Source organism: Rhinopithecus bieti, unplaced genomic scaffold (assembly GCF_001698545.2).
Source record: "Rhinopithecus bieti isolate Rb0 unplaced genomic scaffold, ASM169854v2 scaffold_15006, whole genome shotgun sequence".
Taxonomy (NCBI): Eukaryota; Metazoa; Chordata; class Mammalia; order Primates; family Cercopithecidae; genus Rhinopithecus; species Rhinopithecus bieti.
In genome coordinates, this window is record NW_016808074.1 from 414,681 (window position 1) to 432,150 (window position 17,470).

Sequence of the window (17,470 nt, forward strand, 5' to 3'; positions counted from 1 at the left end):
AGAGAAGCATTTTGATGATACCTATGCTACTGATTCAGAATGTAAGTGACCATGACAGTTTCACTTCAAGATGGCATCAGTCTTGCCACACCACAGGCTGTATGTTCCTACATACATGTTCTTGAGGTTATCTGCGGCTACTGTATCGGCATAGTGAAAATAGAATACAATGGTGTGACACTACCCACTTCTCAATTCATATTCAATGACATTATGTTGACAACTTGTAATTGGCCATGGTGGGAGAATTTTACCAGGGAAATTGGCAAATATTAAAAGCCAGGGCTTATTTGTTTCATTGAATGGTTAGACCTAAGAAAGTGATGGAGAATTTGTAAATGAAGGTAGTGTTTCAGGTATATAGTGTCTGAGGTTTTTTTTTTTTTTTTTTTTTTTTCTGAGATGGAGTCTCGCTCTGTCACCCAGGCTGCAGTGCAATGGCACAATCTCAGCTCACTGCAACCTCCGCCTCGCAGGTTCAAGTGATTCTCCTGCCTCAGCCTCCCTAGTAGCTGGGATTACAGGCATGCGCCACCACACCTGGCTAATTTTGTAATTTTAGTAGAGATGGGGTTTATCCATGTTGGTCAGGCTAGTCTCAAACTCCCAATCTCAGGTGATCCACCCGCCTCAGCCTCCCAAAGTGCTGGGATTACAGGCGTGAGCCACTGCGCCCGGCTGAGGTTGTTACACTGTGAATAGAATAGACCAAAAAATTGAGAAAATATTTTCCCAGTATTTGAAAACAATTTTATCATTTAGCAAAGTGTATCACATTACTGAAGACTGAGAAAAGTTCCAACATATCTTTGTTATACATGTCTATTTATTAATGAAAAAGAAAATATCACCAACATCCATTTAAAAATAAGCAAAAGACATTAATAAACATTCTTCCAAAGAGGATATACAGGTGGCAAGTTGACACAAGATGTTCAAATGTTCAATACCATAAAATACCAGAAAAATGCAATAAAATCACAGAGAGATGCTATTATACAGCTATTAAAACAACTAAAATTAAAAAGACTAACCATACCACGTATGGCAAGAATGTAGAGAAATGGGAAGCTTCACATACTGTTGATGGGAATGCAGATGGTAGAGTCAGGTTATAGTCTGGTCGTGTCTTTAAAAGTGAAGCATTCACATACACTGTACTGCTGACACAGGAGAAATAAAGCACTTCTGCATATTAAGAATTATATGCCTATGTTCATAGTAGCATTATTTGCAACAGCCCAAACTGGAAAGCATCCAACTGTTTATCCAAATTGTGACATATCCACAGAATATTTCTCAGTAACACAAATGAACTGTTCACATAAGCAATACTGGTAAATCTTTTTTTTTTTTTTTTTTTTGAGACGGAGTCTTGCTCTGTCGCCCGGGGGCTGGAAGTGCAGTGGCCGGATCTCGAGCTCACTGCAGAGCTCCCGGCCTCCCGGGTTTCAATGCCTATTTCTCTCTCTCAGCCCTTTTCGAGAGTGGTAATCAGAATTTGCGCTGTCTCTTATCTTTTCTCCTGCTTCTTATTTTTTTTTTTTATTTGTTATATGAGACGGGAGAGGTTCACGTGATGTTACGCCAGGATGGTCTCGATCTGCCTTGACCTCGTCGGTCCGCACAGCATCATTACAGGCCTCCCAAAGTGCTAGTGATTACAGGCTTGAGGCCACCGCGCCCGGCCTATACTGGTAAATCTTAAAAATAATTGTGCATCAGCTGGCGCAGTGGCTCATGCCTGTAATCCCAGCACTTTGGGAGGCCGAGGTTGGTGGATCACAAGGTCAAGAGATCGAGACCATCCTGGCCAACATGGTGAAACCACATTTCTACTAAAAATACAAAAATTAGTTGGGCATGGTGGCGCATGGCTGTAGTCCCAGCTTCTCAGGAGGCTGGGGCAGGAGAATCGCTGGAACCCAGGAGGCAGAGGTTGGAGTGAGCCAAGATCACGCCACTGCACTCCAGCCTGGTGACAGAGTGAGACTCCATCTCAAAAAAAAAAAAAAATTGTGCATCATCAGGAAAAATGGAGTCTTTTATGATTCAATTCACACAAAATCCTAGAAAACACAAACTATTCTCCTGTAGGGAAAGTAAATGACAGGACTCCTGAAGGCCTGGAAAGTGCACGCAGAGATTGTAAAACAACAAAAGGTGAATCATGAATATGTTCATGATCATGATTATCATGGTTTCACAGGCTTATATGACAAACTCTTCAAATTATACACCATAAATGGATGTAAACTATGGCACGTCACTTATACATCAAGAAAGTTTGTAAAACATGTTTCAAAGTAAAGTATCTGATCTCCCACCTTTCAAAAACCAGAATGCCTTGCAATCTCATGTTGACTGCACTCTCTCTTCAGGCCTGGGGAAAGGCAACCATGCGTCCCTCCGTGCAGGAAATGTTGGCAAGCAATGAAGGCTGTGGCAATTTGAGACAACAGCAACACTGGTGGAAATCACAAGAGCTATCAATACATCCCTGGCCTATAGGACTTCTATTATCTTTATCCTCCTTTTTCTACCTCTACAGCAATGAACTTGAGGTGAACAACCTAGAAAGCCAACAATTAAAACAAAACAAAAAAAAATCTTTATTTTTGCTGACAATAACCTAAGCTATTGGACATTCAGAGATTTCTAGGTCCTATGACTGCTCAAAGCCACAGTCACGGAAAGATTTGTAAATGTACTTTTACAAGAGGCACATTCCAACTAGCTTGCTACAGTACACAGAGTACAGAAATACCCAGTATTTCTGTACCAATTACAGTTCACACGTGACTCCCATTGTCTTCTGAGTGACATCAGCCTATGCAATGTTTGATATCAGGGCATGTCTCCTTATAGAACCCCATGAAAATCTCAACAGCACTGGGCATCATATGACATCCTCTGGAAACAATAGAATAAAATTGTCCTATTCCCTGAAGCACAGGTGCTTGTCATAACAGCTGGCCTCTCCTCAGGATGACCTCTAGTCTCACAGAAAGAATAGGGATCCAGGCCACAAATTAGAATAACCAAAACCTTGCATTGTTTCCTAGGAGATTTTAGGTAGCAAAGCAAGTAGGACCAAAACCAGAATGAGAATTACTCTGTCATCTTACTTTTCCTGCAGAGGCCCACAAAAGCTGTCCATTCCTTCATATAGAGTTGAAACCTGTTTCCCAGCCACCCCACACAGTAAACAAAACCCCAAGACTACAAGTAGATTCAAATATAAGGCTTTTATTAGTGCACAAACTGGAGCAATATGAGGCAGCCATTCACCAGGCGGTGACTTGGAGGCTAGAATGACCAGGTATCATGTGAGACCAAGAATTTACAAAAAGGGAATCCTTGCACATAAGCGTCCAGCAGAACCAAGGCTGGGCCCTCCTGACCAAAACTGGGTCACATGTATGCTGTGATCAGTCAGAAAAAAGAATGAATTTTCTCTAAAGGCTTAGATTGCTCAAGATTTCCTCCAAAGACTAAGAGAACACACAAATGTCTGCCTTGCCTTAGCACATCAGTGTGACCAATGCCCACTGTGCAAGGTGGCAGAGGGTAGATGGTTTCTACCAGAGAAACAAGGAAGAATGAGGTTCAACTTTAGGCAGATGGCTTCCTCACAAAGGCCCTCTACTGCTACAGTACTACGGAGGCAGCACATTCCCTGTAGGTCTAAGGCTCTACCTACGTGTGGACTTTCAGGAGCTACATGATGATAGATCTTGAGTTGCAGACGCTTCCACATTTGCTGCATTCATGAGGCCTCTATGTGTTATGGCATTTTTGGTGATGTATGAGGCTGGAGCATTGGCTAAAGGAATTCCCACATTTGTCGCACTCATAAGGCCTTTCTCCAGTGTGAACCACTTGGTGTTGAATGAGGCCTGACTTTTGGCTAAAGGACTTTCCACACTGGCCACACTCATAAGGCCTTGCTCCAGTATGAATTCTCCGGTGTTGAATAAGGATGGAGCTTTGACTAAAGGATTTCCCACATTCACCACACTTATAAGGCCTTTCTCCAGTGTGAACTCTCTGATGTTTAATGAGGGTAGCTTTTTGACTAAAGGATTTCCCACACTGGCCACACTCATAAGGCTTTGCTCCAGTGTGAATTCTTCGGTGTTGATTAAGAATGGCACTTTGACTAAAGGAATTACCACATTCACCACACTTATAAGGCCTTTCTCCAGTGTGAACTCTTTGGTGTTTAACAAGGGTGGCTTTTTGGCTAAAGGATTTCCCACACTGGCTGCACTCATAAGGCCTTGCTCCAGTGTGTATTTTCTGGTGGTCAACAAGGCTGGAGTTTTGTCTAAATAATTTTCCACATTCGCTGCACTCATAAGGCCTTTCTCCAGTGTGGATTCTCCGATGGTCATTCAGGTGGGAGGTTTGGCTAAAGAATTTTCCACATTCACTGCACTCCCAAGGCCTTTCTCCAGTATGGACTCTCTGGTGCTGAACAAGTGAGTACTTGCCACGGAAGGCTTTCCCACATTTGCTACACTCGTAAAGCTTTTTTCCAGTGTAAACTCTTGGATGATGAACAGGAGTGTGTTTGTGCCTGGAAGCCTTCCCACATTCACCTGACTTGTAATGACTTTTTTGACTGCAAACGTCCTCCCCACATTCAGTAATTGTGTTGGGTTTCTTGCCTCCAGGAAAGACCAGGGACCTCAGAAGGCCCAACATGGCTGGGAGGTCCTTTCCAACCTCCCATTTGCGAAAGGGCTTCAATGACATACGGAATAGGCAGCGCTTCACATATGAGGCTCTGTCCATGTCCCTCTTCAAGGATTTCTTTGCACTGTGATGCTTCTGGTGCTGGTGATGGTTTGTACATTCTCCAACCAAGTATGGTTTCTGCCCAGGGAGATCAGCCAGATGCAAAATATCTTTCAGGACTGGGACACACATCTCACAGGATTGAGTCTTCTGTGTGGATGAACCTGCCTTTGACTGTGACACTCTTACAGAAACATTCTGCTCAGAAGGTGTCTCTTCATCTTCTGTTCCATGGCTACAACCTGAAAGCAGAGAACTGCTGATGAAATATACATTGACTATGCTGAGAGCAGGAAGCCCCATTACACACATACCAAAGGAATGATTCACCAGGTTTGTTTTGAGGATAATAGAGCTGAGGGCAGGTTGAGGAAGGGGTTGCTTTGCAATACTGGATCTTTAAAGATCACAGAATGAGGGAGGCCTCACCAAATAAAGGACACAAGGATGGGATGGAGGACAGGGAATGGCATTGTCTTCAAACCATTCCTCTACCAACAGCCTCAAAAGTTATCCTTGAGTAGCCTTCCAATTCCTAAAACTCACCACATAGTGTTCAGGAGGACCTTGTCTGCTGGTGACACCTGCATGCTGTGCAGAAGGTTGACTGTGCCCAAGCCCAGGAAAATACAATTGAAACTGAGTAGCAAGTCATATGATCACATATCTTCATGTAATCATACATACATACTTCATGAGACATTATGTTTGTGTCAATGTTGGAAAACATTGCAGAGGGAGTAGTGCAGAGGAGCAGATGATGCATGAAGATCAGAAAGGTGGAGGTAGCCAGGTGCTAGAAGTCATAGATAAAAATAATAAGACAGAAAAGTGTCAAGTACAAGGAAGAAAATACAGAAATGAGGTTTGGCCAATGGCATGTGCACCCAAACAGTGGTGAAGACAGGACAGGCTCCTTATGTGACCTGAAAACAGCCTGGATATCATGCCCCCAACCAGCTGCCAGTCAATAAGCCCAGGCCTTCTCTGAGACCATGTTCACCCTATAAAGCAACCAGGTTTCTCCACACACCCTCAATTGTCTAGCTGTGTGGGACCTTCATGAAGCCAAGTCCTACCAGAAAGACAGAACGTGTGAGTGATCAGCACTAATGCAGAACGACTCAGCACACAAGAGCCCATGGGAAAGAAACTTAATATCATTAAACAAACAAACTAGAAGGAGTAAGAAGAGCCCACTGTCCCCATAAGTATAGACCATGACAATGACTACAATCATGACACAGGTAGCCACAAGAAAATGTCAGCTAGCAGATGGGGGTGCAGGGAACTTGGGACACAAGGTGTCATGGATCTGAACACAGGCACCCAGCCAAGAAGAGAGCAAGCAAGAGAGATCCATTTGGCTGACTGAAGAACACCTACTTCCCAGACCACTGGGCAGCAGGTGTTAGGGCTGCTCAGGCAGTGCACAGTGCTGGCCCCCATAGCACATATCCCAAGAGAGTGGGGAAGTCAGCAAAAGAGCATAGACAGACCAAGACACTGGAGTTGGTGTTAGGGCCTTACCCAGTGAGGCTACAAGGGCAAAGTTCTCCAGCATCACTTCAAGGTACAGGAGTCTCTGAGCCTCATCAAGAAGTCCCCACTCTTCCTGTGAGAAGTAAATGGCGATGTCCTCAAAGGTCACACAGCCCTGTCATGATGGGGACAGGTCACTCCACAATCAACGCCTCCACATCAAGTTCATCCACCCACTCATTCATCCCCACCTTAAGGAAATACACACCCTGGTGACACAGATGCCCACTCTCTCTTCATGGTGATCCCTGTATCCTTCTACAGTACCAATCAGGAGGTGGGCAGGATGCACCACATCGAAACTTTGGGCCCAGTATGTAGGGGTGTATCCCTTGTCAGGCAGTTCCCCAAGAATCTTTCAGATAGTGCCTCCTAGACACAATCAAATGTGGGTTCACCTTTCACCCTTAAGTCCTCAATGCCAGGGGCCTGGGTCCTTCAGTTCACATTCCCTCTCCATGTGCACATCATTCTTTGAACCATTCTCGCTCAGTCTCACTCCCATAGCCACCTCAACCCTTCTGCCCACCAAATTGAGACAGCATTCAGTGCTACACAGACCTCTGATGGTTCCTGTCATAGACAGCCCCCATCCTGCTCTGAAGGGCTATCTTCCTGACTCTGTTCCTTGCTTCAACCTCAGCCACCAAGAATCACTGATGTCAGACACTGATGACCGTCCTCCACTTGTGCTGTACTTGATGTCCCCTCTTCAGTCAACAACCTTCCTCTCACCTCTTAACCCTCTTTCAAAATCAGTGCCCTCAGTGGCACAGGCTCTCAGTGGCTCTCTACCTCCAACCTAATGACTCATACAGATGAACACTTGTACTACTAAACTTATTCAACTGCTTGACTGACACCTTCCCCAGACACATCAAGGGTCACAACAAATTCCTGGTGAGTTTTTACCATGGTGAATAAGCACTAGTCCTAGTGTTTTCGTCAGTTTGGGCTGCTAGCATAATACCACAAACTGGGTGGCTTATCAACAACAGAAATTTATTTCTCAGAGATCTGCAGGCGGGGCCAGGCGCGGTAGCTCAAGCCTGTAATCCCAGCACTTTGGGAGGCCAAGACGGGTGGATCACGAGGTCAGGAGATCGAGACCATCCTGGCTAACATGGTGAAACCCCGTCTCTACTAAAAAATACAAAAAACTAGCTGGGCGAGGTGGCAGGCGCCTGTAGTCCCAGCTACTCTGGAGGCTGAGACAGGAGAATGGCGTGAACCCCGGAGGCAGAGCTTGCAGTGAGCTGAGATCCGGCCACTGCACTCCAGCCTGGGCGACAGAGCGAGACTCCATCTCAAAAAAAAAAAAAAAAAAAAGAAAGAGAGATCTGCAGGCGGGAAGCCTGAGATCAGAGTGCCAGCATGGTCAGGTTCTGGTGGGGGCTCTTTCCAGGTTGTAGACTGCTGACTTCTTATATCCTCACTTGGTGGAAAGAACACTAGGTAGTAGCTCTCTGGCCTCTTTGTTTAAGAGCACTCACTAATCCCATTCATTAGGGCTTCACCCTCATGACCTAATTATCTCCCAAAGGCCCAACCTCCAAATACCATCACACTGGAATTAGTGTTTAAGCATATGAATTTTGCAGGGACACAGTCCACTGTACCTGGCCTCAGTGTCATCTTCTACCAATTATTTCTTTGTCTCCATGTCTGTCTTATGTCCTCAATGCCTTGGAAGCCTTGACCACTTACCAGATGATATGGTTTGGCTGTGTCCCCACCCAAATCTCATCTTGAATTGTAGCTCCCACAATTCCCACGTCATGGGAGGGACCTGGTGGGAGGTAATCAAATCTTGGGGGCAGGTCTTTCCCATACTGCTCTCATGATAGTAAATAAGTCTCATAAGATTTGATGGTTTTATAAGGGGGGAGTTCCCCTGAACAAATTCTCTCATCTGCCGCCGTGCAAGACGAGCCTCGCGCCCTCTGCCATAATTGGGAGGCCTTCCCAGCCACATGGAATCATGAGTCCATTAAACCTCTTTTTTTTTTTTTTTTTTTTTTTGAGACGGAGTCTCGCTCTGTCGCCCAGGCTGGAGTGCAGTGGCCGGATCTCAGCTCACTGCAAGCTCCGCCTCCCAGGTTTACGCCATTCTCCTGCCTCAGCCTCCCGAGTAGCTGGGACTACAGGCGCCTGCCACCTCGCCCGGCTAGTTTTTTGTATTTTTTAGTAGAGACGGGGTTTCACCGGGTTAGCCAGGATGGTCTCGATCTCCTGACCTCGTGATCCGCCCGTCTCGGCCTCCCAAAGTGCTGGGATTACAGGCTTGAGCCACCGTGCCCGGCCCATTAAACCGCTTTTTCCTTACAAATTACCTACTCTCGAGCACATCTTTATCAGCAGCGTGAAAATGGACTAATATAGTAAATCCGTATGAGTAAAGTGGGGCTCTGCTGTAAAGATAACTGAAAATGTGGAAGCGATTTTGGAACTGGGTAACAGGCAGAGGTTGGAACAGTTTGGAGGGCTGAGAAGAAGACAGGAATATGTGGGAAAGTCTGGAACTTCCTAGAGACTTGTCTTTATCAGCAGCGTGAAAACGGACTAATATACCAGATCATCCTCTTTCCTACAATCTTCCCATGACCACTTTTCTTCCACAACTGTTTGTGATGTTCACCACCTCTACCACGTGTCCAAGCACGAGACACAGTCATAGCCCTGACCTTTCCTTTTCTGTTTTTTTGTTTGTTTGTTTGTTTTTTGAGATGGAGTCTCACTCTGTCACCCAGGCTGGAGTGCAGTGGTGTGATCTTGGCTCACTGCAACCTCTGCCTCCCAGGCTCAAGCAATTCTCCTGCCTCGGCCTCCGTGGTAGCTGGGATTACAGGTGCCCGCCACCATGCCTGGCAAATTTTTGTATTTTTAGTGGAGACAGAGTTTCACCATGTTGGCCATGCTGGTCTAGAACTCCTGACCTCAAGTGATTCGCCTGCCTTGGCCTCCCAAAGTGCTGAAATTACAGGTGTGAACCACCACGCCCAGCCCTTTCCTGGGTTATTAATAGCATTACCTTCATGACCCAGGATTACCCACTCCTAATTGTGACCCACAGCTACTCTGGGCCAAACACTGGCCACCACCATTTGGATTTCTCCATCTTTTTTTTTTTTTTTTATTTTTTTTTTGAGACGAGTCTCGCTCTGCCGCCCGGGCTGGAGTGCAGTGGCCGGATCTCAGCTCACTTGCCAATCGGCCTCTTGGGTTCCCGCCCATTCTCCTGCCTTCAGGGCCTCCCGAGTAGCTGGGACCACAGGCGGCACCACGGTCGCCCCGGGCTAGTTTTTTTAGTTTTAGTAGAAGACCGCGGTTCACGTGTTAGCCGGATGGGTCTCAATCTCTGGACCTTCGTGATCCGCCCGTCTCGGGCCTCCCAAAGTGGCTGGGATTACAGGGGCTTGAGGCCACCCCGTGCCCGGCCTGGATTTCTCCATCTTAAACCACTTCTAGAATTCCAGATGTACATGGACAGCTACTCACTTGATGTCTCCATATATCACTCTTTGGAACATCTCAGACTATAATAGCTAAAGACAGAACTCCTGTTATCCTTAATGAAAATTAATCGGCTGGGCATGGTGGCTCATGCCTGTAATCCCAGCACTTTGGGAGGCCAAGACGAGTGGATCACCTGAGGTCAGGAGTTCGAGACCAGCCTGGTCAACATGGTGAAACCCTGTCTCTACTAAAAAAAAGAAAAAAAAGGTCATGGTACTATGTGTCTGTAGTCCCAACTACTCAGGAGGCTGAGGCAGGAGGATTGCTTGAACCTGGGAGGTGGAGGTTGCAATGAGCCAAGATCGAGCCACTGCTCGGTCTGAGTGACAAAGTGAGACTCTGTCTAAAAAAATAATAAAACAAAAATAAGATCAATCCTATTACATGCTATTTGATGGAGCTTCCATCCTCCCAGATGCTAAACTCAAAATGCCTGGAGTAATGCTTGACTACTATCTCTTACCCTCAAAATCTGAAAATGCAAGCAGGCCTAATTAAAAATCTGACCCAGAATCCAGCCACTTCTTCTACCTTCACGGCCACCACACTGGTGAAGCCACTATCAAAACTCACCTTGGCCACTGCAGTAGCTTCCTCCCTGGTTGCCTCCATCACACCCACAGAGTATTCTCTATGCTGCATTAACAGTGAACCTGATGAGACCAGTGCCAGATAACCTCCCTCCTCTTCTCTAAACCTCCCATTGTTCCCATCACCTCCAGAAAAAAACACCCAATTTCTCAGAGCCATTCCAGACCTGAGTCCTGCCCTGCTGCTCTGAATTCCCATGAGAAAGAAAGGAGAGTTGGGTTCCCCTGAACCAGCTCAGCTTCACTGCCAACTTTACACATTATCGTACCTAGGCGGGACAACCTTTCACACCTCATTCCATTGTCTGCCAGCAATAAGAACGTCTACAAATAACCACCAGTCTAGAATCAGGATGTCAAGCTTGGGGTTTGTGAAGAGTCCTTAGGTCAAAGAACTGGATGGTGGCAAAAAAGATACATGAAAAAACCCCAGGATGGGGCCAGGACCAGTGAGGGCCCAGGACACCCTCCACTCACCTTTGTGAGGTCCATATGTGTTTCTGGAGACACAGTCACCTGTGGAAAGCCAAAGATCATGAAAGGCAGGTGACCATACAGGGCTCTACTGATTCAGGCTTCCCTGGATTCCTGACCAGGCCAGAGCCAGATGGACTGAGGATGTCTGCATTATTTCTGAGCCTCAGCTTTCCAGTCCTCAGTGCTAACTCTTAGCAACTGTGGGACCTTGCACAAGAACTCAATCTCCCTGTGATTCTGTGTTATTCCACTCTGTTCTAGTCTAACTCCATGAGGTTTTGGAAAACTCAGACCTAACTCAGACCATACGTGGCTTCTGTACACAACTCTCCACAGCTCCTAGCATCCTAAGAATTGAGGGAAAACTCCTCACCTTGGCAGTCTTCACTCCATCTCCAAGAGTTTAGAAACGCCGGTCCCTTTGCCTGTCACCTTCTTCCATGCCTCATCACCCAAGTTCTGGAAATAGGGACCCCACCCACGAGCCCCCATTGTACTGGACATGAGGATCTCGACCCTAGCGACCCAAGAAGGCACCCCTTACTGGGCCTTAGAATTTGAGTGAGGATGAAGGAGGTTGAGGTCCAGTGGACGCAGCGCTCACCTGAGTCGGGGCCCTCAGCGCAGCCGCAGCCATCGGAGTCTGGGCAGAGCGGGCCCGGGACCGACAGCGACGGGCGCGGGGACCTGGGCAAAGCCGTCAACCCCGCCGCCGCCGACGCTTAGACCCCCGACTGTTCAGCGGGAGGAACCCTCCCCTCGCGCCTTCGGACTCTCTCGCCAAACAAAGCGCTCCCAAAGCTCTGACGATCTGGATGCACCCAAGCGCTGCAAAAATGACCGCCACTGAAGTGATACAGGAAGTACCTCCCCGACCTAGTGGTCTCAAAGCGGAAACGACCCTTTTCTCAGCGCGGATTGGCTCAGCATCTCTGCCGCTGGAGACAAAACCTTCTGGGTAATGTAGTTCCCCCGGCACCCAGGGTGCCCGAAGGGATGCTGCGGCCAGAAGTCACCTCAAACAAAAGCCAAGCGGCCGCGCTGGGGGCGCAGGGAGAAGGCGTCGCCACAGTCCAGGAGAGGGCTGGGCCTTGTCGCTCCTTAAACGGGCCGCTGGTCCATTTCTGTGGTCCCGTCGCGGCTGAGCGCCCACGTGATTAGAGGCATTGATTCAGGCTCGGGAAGCCGAGGCCGGATCCACAGGTATTCGACGCCCCTGCGGGAGCGAAGGAGCTTCGTCCCCCTCCCCTGCGGGGTCAAGGCGTTCGAGGCCGTGCCGGGGCCGAGGATGTTCTGTGAAAGACAGGAGCGATCTAGGTGTCGCGCTGTGGGCAGATGTTCCGGGAGGCCACGTGGGGACCGCGCCCGCGCTACTCCTGCTCTGAGCCCCTGGACTGTCCCCAGATGAGGGAGGCGGGGCCGAGACGTCCCATGGGAAGGGGTCCTGGGCAGCTCTCTCCCGGGGACGTCTTCTCTAGGGGAGGGCAAGCTGGGGAGGCCCCGGAGCGGCCGAGGAAAGTGCCTCTGCTTCCCTGAGTCCCCTCCTGGGTCTGGGAGCCGCTCCTGCGTTTTCTGACGCCCCCTCCACCGCCCCTTGGCTGACAACTGGGTCCAGATGAGCCTTGGACCCCACTGAAGACATCTCCTACCTCATCTCCCACACCTGCTAAGACCATCTCCGTCCACCCTCAGGACAGTAGGGAGGTAGGCGGGTTTCCAGGGCACCCCACGCGGTGGCGTACAGTGGTAGGAACAAGGCCTCTGGAGCCCAAGAATGGGATTTAGTCCCCGAGGGGAAATCCATGCTCTGCCTTACAGCAGCTGACTCGGCCTTTAGGGATACTCTTAACGGCCTCCACGAAGGTGCAGGTATAACCGCTGGACCAGTCTCATCTGGCCGTCCTCTGTTGGTAACAGAATGTCCAGTTATTTTGCAGGCACAGAGCTAAAGAGTTGCAAGTTATATAGCTAGAGAATGTGCAGAAAAGAAAAATGTCAGGCCCAGCGCGGTGGCTCATGCCTGTAATCCAAGCACACTGGGATGCTGAGGTGGAAGGATCACTTGGGCAACATAGCTAGACCCTGTCTCTACAAAAAATAAAAAATTACCCGGGTGTGGTGGTGCACCTGTAATCCTAGCTACTCAGAATGCTGAGGTGGGAGGATCGCTTGGGCCCAGGAGATCGTGGTTACAGTGAGTTATGATTATGCCACTGCACTCCAGCCTGGGCAACAGAGCCAGACCCTGTCTGGATGGATGGATGGATGGATAGATAGATAGATAGATAGATAGATAGATAGATAGATAGATAGATAGATAAAATGAAAAGAAAAGAAAACATTGACCCAACACCTGGAGCTGAAGTCTCACCTACCAGACTCCACCCTGCCACCACCAGGAAACCAAAATACCGGGCTATGGCCGGAACCCAAGTGTTGAAACACTTCTGAAAGCAAGGGGTCTGTTGTCTCTGAATCTTGGGTGATAACACCCCTGTCCCCGCCTTGCCATCAATAGATTTGTTTGAAGTCCTTCCAATCAAAATCCACCCTTCCAGTGCTTACCAACCTATCCTTCCTAATCCTTAAAAGCTGCCCCAAACCCCATACTGGGGAGACGCATTTGAGCTGGACTCCTGTCTTCTTGTTTGTGGATTTGCAATAAAGGTTTGCTTTTCTCAAAAACCTGCTGCCATGGTACTGCTTCTGTGTGCATCGGACAGCAACCCTTTTCCTTAGTAACACTGGCACTCTCTCGGTGCCACCGTTCTGCCCTTCACTACCCTCTGGTCCCAGAGGCCAGCAGCCCCCACAATGGCCACCTAACACATGCCCTTACCCTCACTGTCCTCTCAGAGTTGCCATATCAGATCACACATGGCTCCCCAAACTTCAAGCATGTGTGTCCATCTAGGCATAGAACTAGTGGGATTGCCTGGATAACTTGGGGAGAAGGGATAGCCTAGCTAGGTTAACCTGCTCTGTGTGGCATGCCCAGGGGACAAAAGACCCACCTGCTCCTGAGGCCCAGTCCTTCAGGGAGAAGCCCAGCCAGAGATGAGGGGGGCTGCCAGTGATCACAAAGCAGTAATAAACTCCATCTATAGCTAAACTTAGGTGAGACCAACAGTCAATAAGTATCTAAAGAGAAAGCTAAAAATCATTGAAGATAGAGTGCAAGAAAGTGTGAAGCCCTGAGGATGTGCATGGGTTGTTTTGTGTTTTCTTTCTGTGTTTGTCTCTTTGGCACAGCTATTCAAGTACAGCTTGGCAGTGTCATTCATAAAGTCTACTAACTTCTATTGCTGTTCACCCAGTTAATCCCAAGGGACTCCACAGGTACCAAATGGTATGGGGGAGTGTTAACCTCAAGGACCATGACATCTAGCAAGGGACTGAAGACAGCAGAGGCCAGCTCCACCTGCAGGTAGAACATACCAGAGGGCGCAGGTTTAGCTCCATCCTGTCTTTATTTTTTTGATTTCTTATCTTTAGTCTTTAGGGGTACATAGTAGGTGTATATATTTATGGGTTACATGGCATAGTTTGATACAGGCATACAGTCTGTAATAATCACATTGGGGTAAATGGTATTCATCACCTCAAGCATTTATCATTTTTTTGTGTTACAAGCATTCTAGTTATACTCTTAATTATGTTTAATTCTACAATAGATTATTGTTGACTGTAGTCACCCTCTTGTGCTATCAAATACTATGTCTTATTCCTTCTATCTGACTATATTTTTTCACCCATTAACTATCCCCATATGTTGAGTTCGTTATACCTCAGGGGCTAGATTCAGGAACAGGAATGTCTCTCCTTCCCTCCTTTCACCTGCCCCAAGGCAGAACTCTAATCTTTGTTCACCTTTCTGATTGTGGTCTTACACCCTCCCCAGAGGGAGACCTATGCAATATAATGGGGGAAGGAATGCTAACATCAAGAAGCTTCCATAACAATCCAAGACGACATGGTCCAGGGAGCTTCCTGATAGCTGAACATGTGGAGGCTCCTGGAGGATGGTGCACCTGGGAGGGCATGGAAGCTCAGTGCCCTGTTGGGATTCAATCAGGCTGGTAGGAAAAACATTAGAGATCTAGAGATAGACAAAAATCTTACTAGAAGGGCGAGAAGTTTGCATTAGCTTCGGTAATAGATATGGTTGAAGGCAACCTGATCTTGGAAAGCAGAGTAGTTTACCTAGCTAGCTTGTTTACTCACATGATCTTAAAACTAACCTTTGATGTACCACTGCTGCTTAAGTGCTTTTTACTCGGGAAGCCCACAATGTCAATTACCCTCTAAAGGTGTTGACTCAAGCTTTTGTTAATTAATCTCGCCAAATAAATGCAAGTCTGATTAGCTGATCAGGGCTGAGTCGCAACTGTTTACAGGACTCAGCAGGGAGCCTGCACGCAGGCTCAGACCCTCAGCTGCACTGGCAGAGCAGAATATCTGTGTCTCAGTGCATTTTATTCATCCATTGCCAGTTCAGAGGTCTGCAAGGGACAGACTCCCCACAGCTGGTGCCCCCTTGAGAGGAGCGCTGCCGCAGCCCCATTCCCCAATACCTCACCCCACACATCTCTTCATCTGTATCCTTTATAATAAACTGATAAACATAAGTAAGTGTTCCCCTTAGTTCTCTGAGCCACTCCAGCAAATTAATTGAACCCAAAGAGGGTACTGTAAAGGCCCCAACTTGAAGTCGGATGGGTCAAAAGTTCCGGAGGTTCAGACTTGCAACTAACTGGTGTCTGAAGTCTTGGGGACTGACCCCCCAACCTGTGGGATCTGACACTATCATCAGGTAGAAAGTGTCAGAATTGAATTGGAGGATACCCAGCTGGTTTCCATTGCTTGGTGTGTACGGACAACCCTGCACATTTGGTCACAGAAGTCATCCTCTCTCTGATTGTTGTGGTGATATGAAAGCAGAGAGAAAATACAATTAGAGAGAGTTTACCCCGAAACACTGTATCTGTAATCATTCCAGATGATTAAACTTTTTGAATATTTTGCAGGGAAACCAGTTTGGATATTTTCCCCCACCCAAATCTCATGTTGAATTGTAATCCCCATTGCTGGAGGTGGGGCCTGGTGGGAGAAGTTTGGATCATAGGGGTGGTCCTTCATGGCTTGGTGCTGTCTTCGTGATAGTGACTTCTTGTGAGATCTAGTTATTTAAAAGTCTGTGGCATCCACCCCCACCCACTATCTTTTTCTCACCTGCTTTTGCCATGTGAAGTGCTTGCTCCTGTTCCACTTTCCACTATGATTGGAAGCTCTGTGAGGCTTCACTAGAAGCCAAGCAGATGCCAGCAGCATGCTTTTTGTAAAGCTTGCAGAACCATGAGCCAAGTAAACATCTTTTCTTTATAAATTAAAGAGTAGAGACAAGGTTTAGTAGAGACAGGGTTTCACCGTGTTAGCCAGGATAGTCTCGATCACCTGACCTCATGATCCACCTGCCTCGCCCTTCCAAAGTGCTGGGATTACAGGCGTGAGCCACCACGCCTGGCCATGGCTGCAAATTTTCTAATTTTTCTAAGTACAGTCTCAGGTACTTCTTCATAGCAATGCAAGAATGGCTTAACATAGAAAATTGGTACAGAGGAGTGGGGGCATTGCTATAAAGATACCTGAAAATGTGGAAGCAACTTTGGAACTGGGTAATGAGCAGAGGTTGAATGAGTTTGGAGGGTTCAAAAGAAGACAGGAAGTTGAGGGAAAGTTTGGAACTTCTTAGACACTGGTTAAATGGTTGTGACCAAAATTCTGATAGTGATATGGACAGGGAAGTTCAGAATGATGATGTCTCAGTTGGAAATGAGAAACGTATTGGGAACTGGAGCAAAGGTCAGATGTGTTATGGCTTAGCAAAGAACTTGGCTGCATTGTGCCTATGCCCTAAAGATCTATGGAAGTTTGGACTTTAGAGTAATGACCAAGGATAGCTGGTGGAAGAAATTTCTAAGCAGCAAAGCTTTCAAGATGTGGCCTGGCTACTCCTAAAAGCCTGTGCTAGATGCTACAGCAAATAAATTACCAAAAGATATAATTTATATTTAACAGGGAAGCAGAGAAAAAAAATTAGAAAATTTGCAGCCATGGCCAGGCGCGGTGGCTCACGCCTGTAATCCCAGCACTTTGGAAGGCCAAGGTGGGTGGATCACGAGGTCAGGTGATCGAGACTATCCTGGCTAACACGGTGAAACCCTGTCTCTACTAAAAATACAAAAAATTAGCCAGGCCTGGTGGCAGGCACTTGTAGTCCCAGCTACTCGGGAGGCTGAGGCAGGAGAATGGCGTGAACCTGGGAGGCGGAGCTTGCAGTGAGCTGAGATCACGCCACTGCACTCCAGCCTGGGTGACAGAGCAAGATTCCATCTCAAAGAAAACAAAAAAGAAAAAAAAAAAAAGAAAATTTGCAGCCTTGACATGTGGTACAGAAAGAAAAAACTTTTTTGGGGGGGAAAGGAAATCAAGCAGGCTGTGGAGCAACCACTTGATAGAGATATATATATATATATATATAT

The 17,470-nt window shown here is 47.3% G+C and overlaps 1 protein-coding gene across 5 annotated transcripts; it reads right to left on the bottom strand.

Moving 5' to 3' along the window:
• Positions 1 to 3,229: 3,229 nt before the first annotated feature.
• ZIK1 (zinc finger protein interacting with K protein 1) lies at positions 3,230 to 12,944 on the bottom strand. Of its 5 annotated transcripts, XM_017885462.1 has the most exons (5): positions 12,578 to 12,943; positions 11,533 to 12,221; positions 10,929 to 10,967; positions 6,334 to 6,460; positions 3,230 to 5,045 (listed from the first exon to the last, which is right to left on the bottom strand). In XM_017885462.1, exons 2-5 carry the CDS (start codon positions 11,563 to 11,565, stop codon positions 3,781 to 3,783), a joined length of 1,464 nt encoding a protein of 487 aa, XP_017740951.1. In that variant the 5' UTR covers positions 11,566 to 12,221; positions 12,578 to 12,943; the 3' UTR covers positions 3,230 to 3,780. The 5 variants fall into 5 exon arrangements, with proteins under 5 accessions (XP_017740951.1, XP_017740950.1, XP_017740952.1 ...); XM_017885461.1 differs by having other exon boundaries at positions 11,533 to 12,943; XM_017885463.1 differs by lacking the exon at positions 10,929 to 10,967 and having other exon boundaries at positions 11,533 to 12,944.
• Positions 12,945 to 17,470: the final 4,526 nt, after the last annotated feature.

Excerpts from the sequence above, each read along its gene's own strand:
- ZIK1 (XM_017885462.1), bottom strand. The coding sequence starts at position 11,565 with ATGGCTGCGGCTGCGCTGAGGGCCCCGACTCAG. Across the intron at positions 6,461-10,928 it reads CACATATGGACCTCACAAAG|GGCTGTGTGACCTTTGAGGA; the intron begins GTGAGTGGAGGG and ends CCATCATGACAG. Across the intron at positions 5,046-6,333 it reads TGCCCTTGTAGCCTCACTGG|GTTGTAGCCATGGAACAGAA; the intron begins GTAAGGCCCTAA and ends CTCTGCTTTCAG.